An 18,285-nucleotide genomic window follows, 5' to 3' on the forward strand; every position below is an offset into this window, starting at 1 on the left:
TACAGCAAATTCCCACTGGCTATTTATTTTAATACGGTAATGTATATGTTCCCATGCCACTCTCTCGATTAGTTCCATCCTCTTCCTCCCACACTGTGTCCAAGTGCGTGTCCACTGAACGAAGCCTCCATGCTGTCTCTTTAGCATTGAGTTCTTCAAAGTCTCCCCGCCAAAGACTCTCCACTGACATCTAGAATGCCATTGGTTGTTAAGCGTTCACCTTATCTGTTGATAAAGAGAGAAGCCCCCTGGAAGGGCTAACTCAGTCTCCTTCCCATCACGTGACAGCGACAATGGGAGAGCTGAGTGGCTGGGAAAGAGGGGAGGCTGTGGGATCTGAGAGAGAGGAAAGGGGGTGCACAAAGATGTCTAGGGGTGAACACAAGCGTCACCACCCCATGTTTGCAGTGGGCTAGATGTACAGAGTAATGTCAAACTCTTGGGCATATGAGATCCTTTGAGATTAGGCCTTCATCAACCTGACCTTTTCAACCTCTTCTCTCCTGCATGGTCCACACTCACTCCAGTCACACCAGCCTCTCATGGCCCTGGGCATACCCTCCCCTTTCCCCTTCTCCAACTGGCAAAGTCCTATTCATCTCTGAGAACCCACCCTGATGTCAGATGTGGGCTCTTCTCTGAGGCACCTAGTTTCCGTAGAGTCTCTCTCTCTCTCTCCCATCTCTGCCTGCTGGGCCTCTGTCCACACCTCTACCAGGGTACTCATCACATTATGATGTCATGATCTCATTATGCCTGTCCTGCTAGACTGTGAGCTCTCTGAGGCAGAGACTCTGAAACCTCAGGACCATACATGGGACGTGGCTGCAAGCTTGTACTCAGTGAACACTTGTGAAGTGAATGAATGAGTACATGAATGAATGAATGAGTGGATGTGCACCATCAACTCTGGTTGGGAGACTACCTTTCCTGGGTTCCTCTCGGTGAGTCTGTGCAATGTTTCTCTAAAGGGTCACCACTGGAATCTGGAGTAGAACACATCTTCACTGCATTTTGTTTCTTTGTTTTTGTTTAGGCGCTAAGTCATGTCCAACTCTTTTGTGTCCCCATGGATTATAGCCTGCCAGGCTCCCCTGTCCATGGGATTTCCCAGGCAGGAATACTGGAGTGGGTTGCCATTTTCTTCTCCAGGGGATTTTCCTGACCCAGAGATCAAACCTACGTCTCCTGCATTAGCAGGCAGAGTCTTTACCACTGAGCCACCTGGGAAGCCACCAAGGAAGCATTGTGTTCCTACCCAATGTGAAACATTGAGCATTCCTGGTTCCCACCCACTAAGTGCCAAGGACATGCCCCAATCAGTGCGATGACCAAAACATTTTCCCAACATTTCCAAAGCTCTAGGAGAAATGGTGGGGAGGAGGTGGTGGTGATCTTTTCCGGTTGGGAAACAGCACTATAGCCATCATTTCTTCCCCTGATCCCAGTGGTCTAAGAGGCCCCCTGCAGGAGGGTCAGGCTTTTTCCCTGCACGAGGTACTGGATGACAGGTTCCAATCAGAATGTTAGTAAGAAAGTCAGGTGTGAAGCAGTCCTGGCCTGTTAACAGGAATCATGGCAGGCTAACTAGCACACAACAATACAAAGAATCCCACTCAACATTTTTATGACTGGGGGCAGTGGGAGGGGTAAGGCCTTGCCTCCAAAAATCTCTGTGAAGCTTTCAAGGCAGCCCAGAGATTATGACCTTGTCTCTGAGTGCATTCACAGCATCACCCCCATGTTTCTGCCAAGAGATCACTCTGCTTTGAAAACATCAGCATCACTAGGCATCACCCTCACTCAGGGCACCTCTGAAAATCTAATCAGAAAGAAAATAGAAAAGAAAGGCACAGGTGATGCCATTTATTTTATCCTTCTGCCTGACATGCACTGAACTTGTCACCTGTTTCCTTTAGACCCCTCCCCCCCACCACACAACTTTTCCTTGAGGCTGGAGACATATGGTCTGTGTCTGAGCACCCGGCGGCTGTCACTGGGTTCTATGGGAACAAGTACTGAGTTTCAGGCTTTGCCTTCATTTTCTCTTAGTGATACAATCTGGGGACTGGGGATTTATGTTCTTTCTCTCCCTTGCTATACACTGCCATATATATATATATATATCTTTAGACTTTTCAAAGCAATTCCTTTAGACTTTTCAAAGCAATTTCCCACATCAACTTGGTCTTCACAGTTAATGCCAACCTTCAGAGAAGGTAGATATCATCACACTTGTTTTACAAGTTGAGAAAACAGGCACAAAGATGCTAGCTGGCTCTGTGAAAGTCCCATGGGGAACTGGGAAAACAGCAGGGTTAGATCCCATGTCTTTTCTGGCTCTGTGCCTTCCTCGCCACCACCCTGTCTTGCTAGTACAACACACCCTCACCTGGGGGGAGGGAATGCATACCCACAGGACTGGAGCTCTCTCTCCATCTCAAATGTGGTCCTGATTCTGGATGCCAAATGGGGCCTCTGGTCAGTAATACAGACCTGAAGCCAGATGGCTTCATTCAGATGCCAATACACTCTGCAGCCTGGAAGTCAAAGCTCCACAAATGCCCCCAAATGCCTTCTTACTAGTTCCAAGGGCATAACTGGAGAACAGAGAGCATACCCTTCTCCAGGCTTTGGTATTGCTCTGAAAGTGAAAGTCGCTTAGTCGTGCCTGACTCTTTGTGGCTCCATGGACTATACAGTCCATGGGATTCTCCAGGTCAGAGTACTGGAGTGGGTAGCCTTTCCCTTCTCTATAGGATCTTCCCAACCCAGAGATTGAACCCACATCTCCCTCATTGCAAGCGGATTCTTTACCAGCTGAGCCACAAGGGAAGCCCTTGGTATTGTTCTGCCTTGTGTAAAAACAAACAAACAAAACCCAGACCAGATGAAACCAAACACCCAGAAGGCTAAAATAATATTATGTATGCATACATGCTAAGTTGCTTCAGTCGTGTACTCTTGTGCAACCCCATGAACTATAGCCCATAAGGCTCCTCTGTCCATGGGATTTTCCAGGCAAGAATACTGGAGTGGCTTACCATTTCCTTCTCTACAGGATATTCCTGACCTAAGGATTGAACCCACATCTCTTACATCTCCTGCACTGGCAGGCGGATTCTTTACCACTAGTGCCACCTCAGAAGCCCCAAATAATGTCAACAAGTAAACAAAAATAATCCAACTTTTTGTGACCCCGTGGTCTGCAGCCTGTCACGCTCCTCTGTCCATGGTGGCTCAGCAGCAAAGCAATTTGCCTGCAATGCAGGAGACGTGAGTTCAGTCCCTGGGTTGGGAAGATCCCCCGAAGGAGAGCATGGCAACCCACTCCAGTATTCCTGCCAGGAAAATCCCAGGGATAGAGGAGCCTGGTGGGCTACAGTCAGCAGCATCTCAGAAGAGTAGGACATGACTGAAGCAACTGAGCACCCCATCAAACAAAAATAGTAGTCTCAAAACAGCTATATGCATATACACAATCTTATGCTTGATTGTAACACTTAAAGGTCTTCTGGTCACCTTTTGCCTCCAATCATAACTACCCAAAACAAATGAAAATGTAGTGTCATTTAAATATATGCTATGCTGGGAAATACAACTGACACACCTAAAACATAAATGTACAGTTGAACTGATGATTAGCAAGCAAACATCCCTGTAACTACCACACAGATCAAGAAAGACAGCAATGCCAACACCCCAGAAGGCTCCATCCTTCTCCACTGGACGTAACCACCATCCTGACTTTTGGGACAATTGTTGCCTCGGTTTTCATTATAGTTGTATTACATTTATGCACCTCCCTCTACAATATAGTTTAGTTTTGTCTATTTCGACCCTCATGTTAATTGAATTGTATTATGTGTATTTGTGCACGTAGGTGCATCTTCCTCTTACTCAGCAGTAGGCTTGAGGTATAATATATTGACTTTCAAAAAACTTCTGCTCCCCCTCAACCTAGTCCTCTGTGACAACCTTGAAGGGTGAGAGGGAGGTTCAGGAGGGAGGGGATACGTGTATACCTACGGCTGATTCATATTGATGTATGGCAAAAAGCAACTCAAAATTGTAAAGCAATTATCCTTCAATTAAAAATAAATATTAAAAAGACTTCTGCTCCCCTTATTTGTGCCTGGAAGTACTTCCTTGTACCTAACTTTTTCAGCTGAAGCTCACTTTTGCCCACTGTTCCCCTTTGGAGATGGAAGGAGAAAGCTGATCTGCATGCTCTAAAATCCATTTATCTTTGTGAAGTTTGTTGAAGTTCCTTTGATCTTCCTTTCACCAGGCTCAGTAATTTCACTTTCCTTTCAACATTGCCTCATAGGTTTCATACTCTAGTTAATCCCTTAGTAATCTTTCTAATAAAACCATACCAAATAGCTCCAGACATGATTGCCCTCAAATAGCAATCTGAGAGGAGGCCAGGTAAAGGGAAACAGGGAAACAGTTCTATCCCTAAGGACTTCTCCAAAAGATAACAAAACCTGCTGGAAATCAGCTCCTAATACATGATGCTCTCTGAAATTCCCTGGGAAACATTAATAAGGAATATGTCTGTCTTTCAAAACCCAGCATTTCACACAGTTATCACTGGGACTTATTGCTTGTCATGTCTGTCACTGTCAAAGATGATGTGGTCTCCTTCATCCTATGAAAAATATGCTCAGAAAACCAACATTTGCTAGATTCTTCACCAGTCTCTTCTCACATTTCTTTTCCATTGTCATTTCCATTTAAAAAAGAGACATGGTACAACATACATGAACCTGGAAGACATTCTGCTAAGTGAAATGAGCCAGGCACAAAAGAAATATACTGCATGATACACAGAAATACACACATACATATGATACACAGAAATATACTGCATGACTCCACTTCTATGAGGTGCCTAGAGGAGTCAATTCACAGATACAGAGAGTGGAATGGTGGTGGCCAGGAGCTGGGGGAGGAAAAATGGGGAGTGGTTTATAGGAATAGAATTTCAGTTTGGGAAGATGAAAAAAATTCCCGATATGGATGGTGGTGAGGGTTACACAATATAAGGGCATTTATTGGCACAGAACTATACAATTGAAAGTGATTAAAATTGGAAATTTTGTTACAATATATGTATACTTTATTCCATAAAAATTTTCACAAATAAAAAGATTTTTAAAGAGAGGGAAGGAAGAGGGAGCAAGGGAAATAGAGAAACAAAGTGAGGAAGAAAGCAAGCCACATTTCCCTGCTCCTTCTGCTCCCTAACCTTAATCCCCCATTTTTCACCTATTAAAATAATGAAGGAATACAGCTTATAAAAGGTAGGGTGGTGAGTGTGGACTCTGATTTGACCTTAGATCCCTGAGGGCATGATCTCATAAATGTGAAGACATCAAAGCTGCATGAATTTGCTAAAGGAGAGAAAAACTAAACTTGCAGGGACACTTATCTTATCTCTCTGTTTTAAAAATAATCTCTACTCCCAAGTTTGATGTCTTTCCCTTTCTACTCAATTAAAAAAAAAATATCCAAACAAGCTTCTTCGTCCCCCTCCTGCAGACAATTTGGATTTATCCATTTCTTTTAAAGATACAGTATATATACTTCATAACCTCTCTCCAATTCAGGGAGTGCAGCCCTAAAAAAATATAACCCTGTTTTAGCAGCCACACACCTATTGCTGGATCACTTCCCACTCTCTGGGTCTTAGCGTGTATGTGGTGAAGACAAGAGACAACACATCAAGATATTTCTAAAATAGACTACATTTATGGCCAAAAAAATGGAGTCCTGTGAGGAGGTGAATTTGGGAACAGATTTCAATAACTGACACCCTCAGTCCGCCAGTTTCTAAAATCACTTTGAGGGAATAGCTGACAGTGTAAAAATCTAGATACAAAAATCAAGAGGAAAATCACTCTAATAAAGACCGCTATTTATCTTAGTGACTGCAAATAATCTGGTAAAATTTTGGATTACAGTCATTTTGCATCCAAAACCCTGAAGTGAAACCCTTTGGCTCTAGGCGACAGATAGCAAGGATATTTGGTTACTTCTGTAACATATTGGTTTTAAGTTAACACCACCAAAGTGAAAAGCTTGAGAGCTGGCAACTCATTCTAGAAATCACTGTGCCTTCTGCCACGAATAAAGAACTTATCTCTGACAATACAGAGAGGCTTGTTCTCCACAGGACTATACAAAAGGTAAAGCCTGATGGGAAGAACTGACTCATTTGAAAAGACCCTGATGCTGTGAAAGATTGAAGGCGGGAGGAGAAGGGGACGACAGAGGATGAGATGGTTGGATAGCATCACTGACTCAATGGACGTGAATTTGAGTAGACTCCGGGAGTTGGCGATGGACAGGGAGGCCTGGCGTGCTGCAGTCCATGGTGTCGCAAAGAGTCCGACATGACTGAGTGACTGAACTGAACTGAAAGCCTGATTTCCTTGGCTTATTCCTTCATATCTCCCCCACCCCATCCAACCCCCCGCCACATCTGCCCAGCTCCTGCCCCTGTGGTTAGTGGCCTCAGGATCTCCTCACCACCACCACTCACTACCATCAGATTCTGTTTTCTAAATCTTGTGTGCTGATCAAATGAAAAATGATTAGTAAGACTCACAGACTTAGGGAATGAACTTACAGTTGCCGAAGGGAAAAGATAGTACGGGAGTTTGGGATGGACATGTACACTGCTATATTTAAAATGGATAACCAACAAGGACCTATTGTATAGCACAGGGATCTCTGCTCAATGTTATGTGGCAGCCTGGATAGGAGGGGAGTTTGGGGGAGAATGGATACATGTATATGTGTGGCTGAGTCCTTTCACTGTTCACCTGAAACTATTACAATATTGTTAATCAGCTATACCCCAATATAAAAATAAAAAGTTTTAAAAAGTGATTAATAAGAGTTATCACCTCCAAAGAGAGATGAATTTATCAGGAATCAAAGTCTGAAATAAAAAGATGAAGCTTTAAGAATAACAGCATTTCAGGTACCAGGTAACTTAGCAGGGAAGAAGGGTGGAAGAGGAGGAGTCTGACACAATGCTAGCTGGACAGGTCATAGGAAATGCAGGTGAGCATCTCCTGTTCTGCTTACTCAGAAAGCAGGCCCTAATCTCTGGATCAGCCCTGCAACCAGGAAGAAATCTCCCTAAAGGACATTTTACTAATCCTTTCCTCAAAATACCCTAGATGTGACTCTTATTTCAAACTAAGTTGAAAACAGACTAAGCTGAAAACACTGATTTTATTTCAAACTATGTTGATTGCTTTTCCCTTTGAGAGTTTCATTTGTTTATCAGCAGAAATTCCTGGGCTAATTCCGAGAAATGCCATTCATTTCTCGCCAACAAGTCATGGACAGTGGGTGGGGTAAAGGGGTGAGCTCCCCACGGAGGGTCCTTCTTTCTGGACCTGTCAGCCAGGGGCTCTGAATGTGGACGATGGCAAGAGAGAAAAGCGTTGGGTGGGAACTCTGGGAGAGTATGGAGGCCAGCCAGAGGGAACAGTGAGTACATGTCACTGCAGGGTTGATCTGAGAGGAGTGTCACACAGGCAAAGTATGTTTCCAGTGTGCTTGTGCTCCGCATTACCAGAGAAACAATGTTGTCAAATTGCCCACGGCCCTCTGCAGATGTGCAGGGGCCTCTTCTCCAAGATCTTGCCCAGGATTCCTCTCTGAAGGCTGTGCTCCTGACCTCCTTTATCAAGCTTTCCCCTGGGCCCTATTACCCTGTCATCCACCATTCAAGTACTTGTTTAAAATGCAGTACTTCTTTAAAATGCAGAATACCCTCAACAGTCCAAACGAATCAGAAATTTTAGTGTAGGGCAGTCTGCATTTTATCAAATCCCTTTAAGCATGCTAAAGTTTGGGTAACATGAATTTGAGGTCCTGTTCTAAAACAGCTTGCTACTTGAATGAACTTCTCCAAACTAAGATACTATATTTACCAATAAGTGTTAGTTGCTCAGTCGTGTCCAATTCCTTTGTGACCCCATGGACCATAACCTACCACACTCCTCTGTCCATGGAATTCTCAATAGCTTGTTGCTACAAATAGCTTCTAGAAATGGAATGGCACAATCCAAAGACTTCCTAAAACATATACTAAAGAACACTAATCTTTCAAAATGCTCTACAAAAAAAAAGGTCTGAGGAATTCTGTGGAGGTCCACTGGTTAGGACTCCACAGTTTTACTGTGGTGGCATGAGTTCAATCGCTGGTTGGGGAACTAAGATCCCACAAGCCATGTGGCACACACAGCCAAAAATAAGTTCCATGGCTGAATAAGTTTGGAAAATACTGCATCCCATACTCTCACTTATAGATTCATAATGCATATTAATATTTTAAAGGCTCTGAGAAGTCCTGTATTAAAAGAAACCTATCTTTAAAAAAAAGAAACCTATTTATCTTTCTCTAATCCAGAAACTCTCGAGTTTATTTGACCATATAAATGTTTTCTCTAGTTAACCCTATCATTATCCCATAAAATTATGTTCCTTGCAGCAAACTTTGGGAAACAGTGTCTTAACCCAGAAGAGTGATTGTAATGGTGGAGGTTTTTAAAAATATAACAAGCACACAGAAGATTTTATTTCAGACAAATGGGGCTTTTCAGTATTCCTGAATAATGCGCCACCTTCTTCACCTCTGCATGGGGCCAATTTTGATTAACATCCATAGAAAGAAAGAGAAGAGCTGTGCTCTACCACGACAGAAAGCCATACCTGTCCTAAATGTCTTGTTCTTATATGGCATATTTTGTGAAGTCGCTCAGTTGTGTCCAACTCTTTGCGACCCTATGGACTGTAGCCTACCAGGCTCCTCTGTCCATGGGATTTTCCAGGCAAGAGTACTGGAGTGGGTTGCCATTTCCTTCTCCAGGGGCATAAGGGCTCCTCAAATACAAATAGGAAATCATATTCTTTTTAAAAAAGCAACTAAATCCCCAGGGTTTACCAGATACAAAGATCACTTGACCTGGCAGAAGGCAAGCTAAGTGCCCATTTCCTGGAGAAGTTTTAGCCCTTTATACTCTGCAGTGTTCAAGGAACAAGTGTATGAGGAAAATAATGGAAATAAAGCATGGAAGACAGTGAAAGAGGTCTAAGAGGTAACAGGGCAGTCAGTATCGATATGGAGGGCCTACTGATCAATAGCGAATATCTCTGTGGCCACATCTCAACAATCAGTATAAGAATGCTAACAATGATAATAACAATAACAACAGTAAAGTATAACCTCTGCTATCCCAGAGACCAACATTCCAGAATCCTCAAGCTTTTGGATAGCTCTGGACTCAGAAAGAGTTTTGTTAAAAATATACCAATCTTTTGAGAATTCTCTGGCAGTCCAGTGGTTAGGACTTGGTGCTTTCACTGCCAAGGGCCTGGGTTCACTCCCTGGTCAGGGAATGAAGATCCCTCAAAGCCGTAAAAAACAAATCTTTTGTATGAAAAGAAATGACCCTTGATTGATCATCTTGTATACTGTGACTTTTGTAGTTCCCTTACTGAAGGAAAATAATATGCTAATTAGCTGTTACTCTGTAAAAGGAGTTGATCTTTTTCAATCAAACCCAGGAGGCAAGTGAATACAGAATTCAGAAAAGAGCAAAAAGACCAAGAAGAGCACAATGGTGATCAAACATGGATGATGGCAACAGTAGCAATCAGCAGCAGACATGAGGTGGCAGCAGACATGAATCATAAAAAAATGAGATGGTTTTAAATTTTGGAAGCGATTCCTCAATAAGTTAAACACAGAATTACCCTGTGACTTAGAAATTCCACTTCTAGGTATATACTCAAAATAACAGAAAACATATGCCACACAAAAACTTACACCTGAATGTTCATAGCACTATTAACAATAGCCAGAAGGTAAAAACAACTCAAATGTCCATCAACTGATGAATGTATAAGCAAAATGTGGTATATCCATACAATGAAATATTACTCAATCACTAAAAGGAATAAATGCTACAACATGGATAAATCTTAAAACATTATGCTAAGTGAAAGAAGCCAGATGCAAAAGGTCACATATTTGATGGTTTCATTTATATGAAATGTCCAGAATAATAAAATCCATGGAAACAGAAAGCAAATCAGTGGTTGCCAGGGGCTAAGGCAGGAGGGTAATGGGGAATGACTATTTAATGGGCACAGAGTTCCCTTTTTTGAGGTGGTAAAAAATTTCAGGAATTAGGTTAGTGGTGATGTTGCACAACATTGTGAATGTTCTTAATGTCACGAATTATACACTGCAAAGTCATAAATTTTATGTTACGTGTACTTTACCACAACAAAAAAAATAGATACATCTCCCTCTTGAACTTTTGCCCTTAAAAAAAAATAAACAATTGGAGGGAGCTAAAAAGACTTGTCTACTTGATTTCTGAAACACTGGAAGTCACAGACATGGAAACAGACATAGTCCTACAATTAGACTCCTCTTTTTATACAAATGTACAAGAATACAAAGTGCAGACAGGGCAGCGATTACAGACCAAAAGAAAAGATTCAGAGTGGCTGAGTGATTTGCAACCCTCACTCTAAACTGTCCAAGGCCAAATGCTACATAGCTACCTCCTATCTTACATAGTTTGTTTCTGCTAGAGTATAGACTTGTGTATTTCAAACATGTTCATATGTAAGTGGTAGATAAGAAAATGATATTGATATAAAATAGCAATTGCAAAAAAAAAAGAAATTGCATTGGTTCAGACATGATTTTTCCTAGCAAATTCATATTTTGCACCATCAAGAGACGGTAACTAGATGCCAAGTATACACTAACACAACTGAAATTCTGCAAACCACGAAAGGACACAGTACTCTATCCTATTGCTATTCACCACACATTCTTCCTCTTGGCTTGGTTTGGCCATATGCTTGGTCTTCCAAATGCTTATCACATGATTCTGATCTTGGGCATTTTTCTCTTGTCTCTATAACTCAATGGCTTCAACCCTTTCTTATACCTCCTTCCTTCAAGCTAAAGTCACCATTTTAAAGGATGAAGTCTCTACTTACTGTAATATTTTTTATTAGAAATCTAAGATGCCTTTTAAATCACACTAGTATTTTATTAGTATAGTTGTTTTATTAGCACTCTAGTTATAAAGTTGCACAAGTTCAGAACTGTCTGCTCCAATTTTGTTTTTTCCTTAAGCCCTGTTATTTTTCAGTGTACAGTTTTGCAGAATGGGAGGATTTTCAGAAAAGCACATATTGCATTATAGCAGAAATGCCTATATTCGCTAACTAGCTCTCCTGTTGAGAGAGAAATGGCATAGGACTTCCAGTATCTCCTTATGGGAGCACAGGGCATTTGTGGAAAGGGTGTTTCCTTAACCTAACTGGAATGTGAAAGACTGGGGTGAGGAGTGCCTCTCTTGGCAAAACCACACTGTCACTCTCTCTACTAAAACCATATCATAGAACTAAACCTCTTCACATCTAGCCTAAAGCAAACACTAGATTAAGTCTCTGGTAACAGATCAAGTCAGATATTTCGGCAAATTTATAACAGCTCTTTAATGACCCGGGAATGTTGGACTACTTCTAATGGAACCAAAATTTATCCATTCTGAATAACAAATTCTTAATGGAATGGCTAATTAAGAAAACTGTTACATAATTTCATGATTTAGGATCCTAATCACTACAAAAGTCATTTCTTGGTGATAAAATTATACATGAAGAACAGAAGGAAACAAGTCATATTCTTTCTCTCCCCCTTTCCCCTTTACCATTCAACTCCCTTCAAAAGAGAAGATATGAAATTCCATTTCCAACAAATCTCTCGTTAGGGATAATAGATTGACTCCTGCTTAGAGATTGGGATGAATTTAATGACCTTTCTGACTCCAATACAGTCTTGACTTTCTTATTAAGAATGCTCTACCCTTCCTGTACTACCAGCCACTTTGGCCCCAGTAGAGCCCTGTAGTATGTGATCAAGACTTAACCTCTACCATGGAGACCAAGGGAAGTGCTGGAGAAAAAGTTTTCACTTGCTTTTCATGAGAATTGATTTAGATTTCTCTTTGGTAATTCTGGAAAAGCAGTCTGCATACACTGATTTCCATGGTTCAGCAGGAGCTACATGAGATAAGCTCAAATGCAGGTGAGAACCTTGGAAATTTCAAGGCGTAAGAAGTTTAGAAAGCAAGAGCCATGGGATACACAGAAACAGACAGGGGCGTAAAGTCTCCTCTGTCTCCTCCAGTGGAAGATGGGCTCTAGGCATGGCAGATAGGACCTTCCCACCAAGTCCATCACTACCCAGTAAACACTCCCTGAAGTTGATATGGCTGTAAGATTGCATATAAAACCTTGGATATATGGCTCCCTTATTTGATTTCCCTTTTTGATACAGAACTTGCTCATTACCTTGGCTTTAACTATTCTATTTTTTAGTGAAGATGTTTTCATCACAGTGCTTTCCATTGGGTTAAGACACAAAACTAGAGCACCTTCCTTTGACCAAACATTCCTGTGGCCCTGAAGGCATGAGTTTCCTCATGCCTAATAATAATTGGGGTGGAAGGAATACAGAGAAGTCATCACATCCACTGCCCTGTCTCAAAGCAAAACTATGCCAACTCTATCTCAGATGGATGGATATCTCTTTATTTCCAGAAACATGCAGTAAAGAGACTAAAATTCTCCTTAGTCATTTATTCTAGGATTTAACAATCACTGCGTCCTAAAGTTCTGTCTTTTATCAAACTCCATTCTTCTCTGCTATAGTTTAAACTTGTTTATTCTTGTTTTATCTTCAACAGAAAGAAAGAATTGCTGATTTGCATTCCAAGTCAATATGGCAGAGTGAGCACATGAGAAAATGCTGTGCTATTTTCCAAACAAAGAAGAATAAGAGATGAAATATAAAAGTAAAAATAAATAAATAAAACTTTAAAACTGCAAAATCATCCTCAGAAACAAAAGGAAACTCTATTAAATAAAACACAGGCAAAAGGAAAGTACAGCAATAAATGAGGGCCAACACGATATGCTCCACTGGCCATTTGGACCAGATATAGATAGCTATATCCAGGCAGCTGGGCAAGAACTATGGCCTACAAATGGCTTCCTGTGTAAGTCTGAGGACTTAGAGTCACACTCTTCACAGGTAAACAGGGCCTGACATAGTTTACCCACCCAAGTTCATTCTCTTGCATGGACTGACTGCCCAAGAAAGGCAGCTGCAGCTGAGGTCCCAATCCAAGGAGTAGCTCTGCACAAGAAAACAGAGGTAGAAGCAGACTATCCAGACATGATGGAGTCCAAGGTGGGACAACAACATATGACTTGGTTTAATCATGAGAAACGATGGGCTGGAAGAAGCACAAGCTGGAATCAAGATTGCCGGCAGAAATATCAATAACCTCAGATATGCAGATGACACCACCCTTATGGCAGAAAGTGAAGAGGAACTAAAAATCCTCTTGATGAAAGTGAGAGAGGAGAGTGAAAAAGTTGGCTTAAAGCTCAACATTCACAAAACGAAGATCATGGCATCTGGTCCCATCACTTCATGGCAAATAGATGGGGAAACAGTGGAAACAGTGTCAGACTTTATTTCTTTGGGCTCCAAAATCACTGAAGATGGTGACTGCAGCCATGAAATTAAAAGACGCTTACAACTTGGAAGAAAATTTATGATCAACCTAGATAGTGTATTCAAAAGCAGAGACATTACTTTGCCGATTAAGGTCCGTCTAGTCAAGGCTATGGTTTTTCCTGTGGTCATGTATGGATGTGAGAGTTGGACTGTGAAGAAGGCTGAGTGCCGAAGAATTGATGCTTTTGAAGTGTGGTGTTGGAAAAGACTCTTGAGAGTCCCTTGGACTGCAAGGAAATCCAACCAGTCCATTCTGAAGGAGATCAGCCCTGGGATTTCTTTGGAAGGAATGATGCTAAAGCTGAAACTCCAATACTTTGGCCACCTCATGCGAAGAGTTGACTCATTGGAAAAGACTCTGATGCTGGGAGGGATTGGGGGCAGGCAGAGAAGGGGACGACAGAGGATGAGATGGCTGGATGGCATCACTGACTCGATGGATGTGAGTCTGGGTGAACTCCAGGAGTTTGTGATGGACAGGGAGGCCTGGCGTGCAGCAGTTCATGGGGTTGCAAAGAGTCGGACATGACTGAGCGACTGAACTGAACTGAACTGAAGCTACAAGGCCTGAAAAGGAAGGACTTATGCAAGAGAAAACCCATGGATGATGAGCTTTTAGACAAAATTTTAGAAAACAAGGGGAACTTTGGAACTGAGGAAAGCTATCAAGAAATCTAACAAAAGTGAGAATTCACACCTGAAAATATGCATAAACAATCAGAAATAGACTTTAAATATTTAAATACCTTAAAGCAATAAATAAGAGAACAAGACCTCAAGAAACAATAACAGGGGTTTACAGAACGGCAATATGTAGATTTTTTTACATATAATTAAAAAATGGGTGGAAATACAGTTTTTAAAAATAAAACAAGACCCAACAGACAGCCTAAATAGTAGGCATGAAAAAGCTGGAGAAACAATTCATGAATTGGAAGGCCAAGTTGAAGTTATGTATCATTACAGGGAGTATAACAATATATCATTAGGGGGAAAAATAAAGGAGACATTAAGAGACACAGAGCTTAAATTAAATGAAATGCAATGACATACACCAAAGACAAGGCTAAGAATGAGAAAAAATAGAAGAAAATATTGTTTTCACAAAAATAATGACTTGAAATTGAAGAAAAATGTGAGTCCATTGGCTGGAAAAAATCATGTGCTAAGCAGGCTAAATAAAAATAAATCATACATCAAAATACCTCCTTGTTTGCATCAAAGGAAAAAGAGAAAATCTTAAAAGCTAGAAGAAGACAGATTATGTATAGAAGAATTATAATCAAAGCAGACTTCTTATCCACAAACAAAGAAGTCATGAAACTATTTATTAATATCTTCAAAGGGCTGAGGGAAAATAAACATGAATCTATAATTTTATACCCAGCCAAATTATCACTCAAGAATGAGGGCAAAATAAAGACATTTTTGCATATAAGGATTAGGGAATTTTAGGACCACTACCTACAGAAAGAACTGTTAAAGGTTACAGTTAGAAAGAAAAATGAACTCACAAGGATGTGACCTGTAAGAACAAGAAGCCAAAGAAAATGAACAGCTGTTTCTATCTTTTAAGTCTTAAAGATGATGATGTTTATTTCTCTCCATTTTCTCATTTCTGGGACTTATGATCTTAATTCTTTTAATACTTTCTTTTTCTCTTAAAAGAACTGCTAGCTTATACTTTCCCTTTTTCTTAGGACTTGCTTCCATTTATGCAGCTGGGGTAGAGGACAGCCATCTTCCATTCTGTGAACTTCCACTCTATGCTCTGTGTCTGGGCCCTGCCCCAATTTCCTTCCTAGGGAAGAATAATTTCTCCACAGCCATTTAGATCAATTCCTATGACATTAGACCACTTTTAGACACTTCTGAGGTAAGGTTTTATAAGGCTATTTGACAGGCAACCTGGCAGATGAAAAAAAAAAGAATCCTCCCATGCTATACCCTTGTAATCCAGTTTAAACAGAAGAAGCAAATGTTGTTGTTGTTGTTGTTGTTGTTCAGTTGTAAGTCATGCCCAACTCTTTACAACCCCATGGACTGTAGCCCACCAGGTTCCTTTGTCCATGGGATTTCTCAGGCAAGAATACTGGTGTGGGTTGCCATTTCCTTCTTCGGGGGATCTTCCTGACTCAGGAATTGAACTCAGGTCTCTAGCATTGCAGGCAGATTCTTTACCACAGAGCTAACAGGGAAGCCCAAGAAGCAAATAAACACATGCAAAAATAGTAAACCTCTCTTAGGGATTTATTTCAAGAATAACTTTAAGATTGATCACATGCCAAGTCAGTCTCTCATATATTAAAGCATATACTACTGCAACCAATACTAAGAATAATAAACCTGTGACACGGCATGATCTGACATCTAGAAAGAATCCCAGATGTTCATCAGAGTGTATTTATCAAGGTGCATGCATGCTAAGTTGCTTCAGTCATGTCCAGTTCTTTGAGACCCCATGGACTGTAGCCTGCTAGGTTCCTCTGTCCATGGGATTCTCCAGGCAAGAATACTGGAGTGGGTTTCCATGCCCTCCTCCAGGGGATCTTCCCGACCCAGGGATTGAAACCCATACCTCTTGTGATTCCTGCACTGCAGGTGGATTCTTTACCGCTGAGCCACTGTGGAAGCCCATTTATCAAGGTAAGAAAGCATAAGTTATAAAAGTGGTGACAAAAAGGGTTTGGGTCTCCATTGGACGAAAAGGGTCTCCATTCAACAAAATTTCTGTTCCTGTAACATTTCAGTTAACTGAGTTGTCACTGAACCTCATTCCTGGTCTCAGTCATACCATTTCTGCCCTGACACTTTTCGTTTCTCTCTTCTAAGTTCTGGAAGTTCCTCACTACTTGAAAAAAAACACCATGTATGATGGAGACTAATGGTTCTTCATGTTTTTACGGTTATGTACACTCCTTTAGGAATACCAATAAAGCTATGTATCTTCTCTAAAGGAATTTACACATATACACTGTTACACCAAAAACTGCCAACAATTTAAAAAGGTTTACTAACCCCTCAAAGTCCACCCATGGACCCCAACTCTGTCCTTGAGGGAAACAGTCAACTTATAGGACTACAAAGCTTCTACTGCCCAGGTACTAAAACAATCACTTAGCTTTCCTTAGGATTGCTGGCGGGCCCACAGGCATTTTCTGAATCATTCCATGCTTGCACTACTCTGGTGTGGGAGCCTGGTGTCAGTCAGATATGAACAAAGTATCACTGAGAGAGCCCCTGCCTCAGACAAACACCCTAGCTGCCAACCAGGAAGGTAGATGTCCTAATAGCCTTGTGAAAAAGTATCTGCCTGCTGTCTCCTTAGTGCTGCTCTGAATAATATACACATAATAACTGTACAATCTGGAGGAGGTGACCATTCAGCCAGAAAGCAGCTTTATACTGACATAAACCTCATTGGTTCAGCTCCTTTGATTTATGAACAGCCCCTCCTCAATTAGAAGCTATGCTCAAATGCAATTGCATAGGACACGTGCCTCCATGCTACAACTCTCCTGGTGTCTGCTGCCCATGGCAGGAAGAGGCTGTTTATCACAGAAAAATCTCTGGGCCAAAATTCCCTTCCCTCAATTGATAGGCACCTTCAAATGATTAAAAGCCCAATGAAAACCTGTTCAGTTCAGTTCAGTTCAGTTGCTCAGTCATATCCGACTCTTTGCGACCCCATGAATCACAGCACGCCAGGCCTCCCTGTCCATTACCATCTCCCGGAATTCACTCAGACTCACGTCCATCTAGTCCGTGATGCCATCCAGCCATCTCATCCTTGGTCGAATAACTTATTAGAGCCTACAATGTGCCCCAATTGGGCTATAAACAGTATTTAGGGGCTGGTGCAGGCTGCCTGAAAATGTCCTATTGTTATTCCTGTCTGGAAGTTTCTGCTTCTGGGGAATTAGGGAGAAGGGGTGGGTTGGGTGGAAGAAAGAGGAAGGAAAACCACAGCTGGGAAAGAAAGAGGCAAACTGGTTTACCTGGGCAGCGAGGGCAGCAAAGATGAGGAACGTGCACAGGAGACAGGCAATGAAGGCTTGGACATCTGACTCTGCTGCAAAGCACATTCCCATTCTGAAAGAGAGAGGCAACAATGACAACAAAATAAATGTCTTTCAGAGGTCAGTGGGATCATGCCAATTTGGGAAACAGTCCTTTAGGGACTCACTCAGACAGTAAATAATGCATTGCTGAGAAACTGAATGAAATCAGCATTTTATTTCTTTTTCTGATAAGTTTATTGGAGTATTTTTCTAAGGGTCACTACTACCCAAGTTTACAAAGCCTCCTGCAATTACTGGGAAGCTTCTTCTGACTTGGCTCTGTGATGTTTCTACCATTCCCTAGCTCTGCACGTCTCTTCCCAGAGCCTAGTCAGATTTCATAATCACCTGCCCAATGCCATGGAAGGAAGGGATAATGAGTGATGGGTCCCTTGAGCTGTTACCCACCCCTAGGCAAGGAGAGAGCACTAGCACATGGATTCTGGAGTCCATATAACTCTGCCTTGATCCAGTAAGCTGAGTGCTTCTTCTCACTTCTTTTGCAAGTTAAAATTTTTCTGAGAGGAAGCTAGAGTTTGGAATTGAGCTGATTAGCTAGTATGACTAGGGGAGGGGGGG

General features: G+C 41.6%; 1 protein-coding gene across 5 annotated transcripts in view; it reads right to left on the reverse strand.

Annotated features, from left to right (window-relative positions):
• CHRDL1 (chordin like 1) overlaps positions 1 to 18,285 on the reverse strand; it is a 448,603-nt gene that overhangs the window by 74,721 nt on the left and 355,597 nt on the right. For all 5 annotated transcript variants that reach the window (XM_052662911.1, XM_052662912.1, XM_052662915.1 and 2 more), the window contains exon 4: positions 17,644 to 17,737. In XM_052662911.1, coding sequence (XP_052518871.1) covers positions 17,644 to 17,737 — 94 coding nt within the window. The remainder of the gene's footprint in view (positions 1 to 17,643; positions 17,738 to 18,285) is intronic.

The sequence above is a fragment of the Budorcas taxicolor genome, chromosome X (assembly GCF_023091745.1).
Source record: "Budorcas taxicolor isolate Tak-1 chromosome X, Takin1.1, whole genome shotgun sequence".
Lineage (NCBI taxonomy): Eukaryota > Metazoa > Chordata > Mammalia > Artiodactyla > Bovidae > Budorcas > Budorcas taxicolor.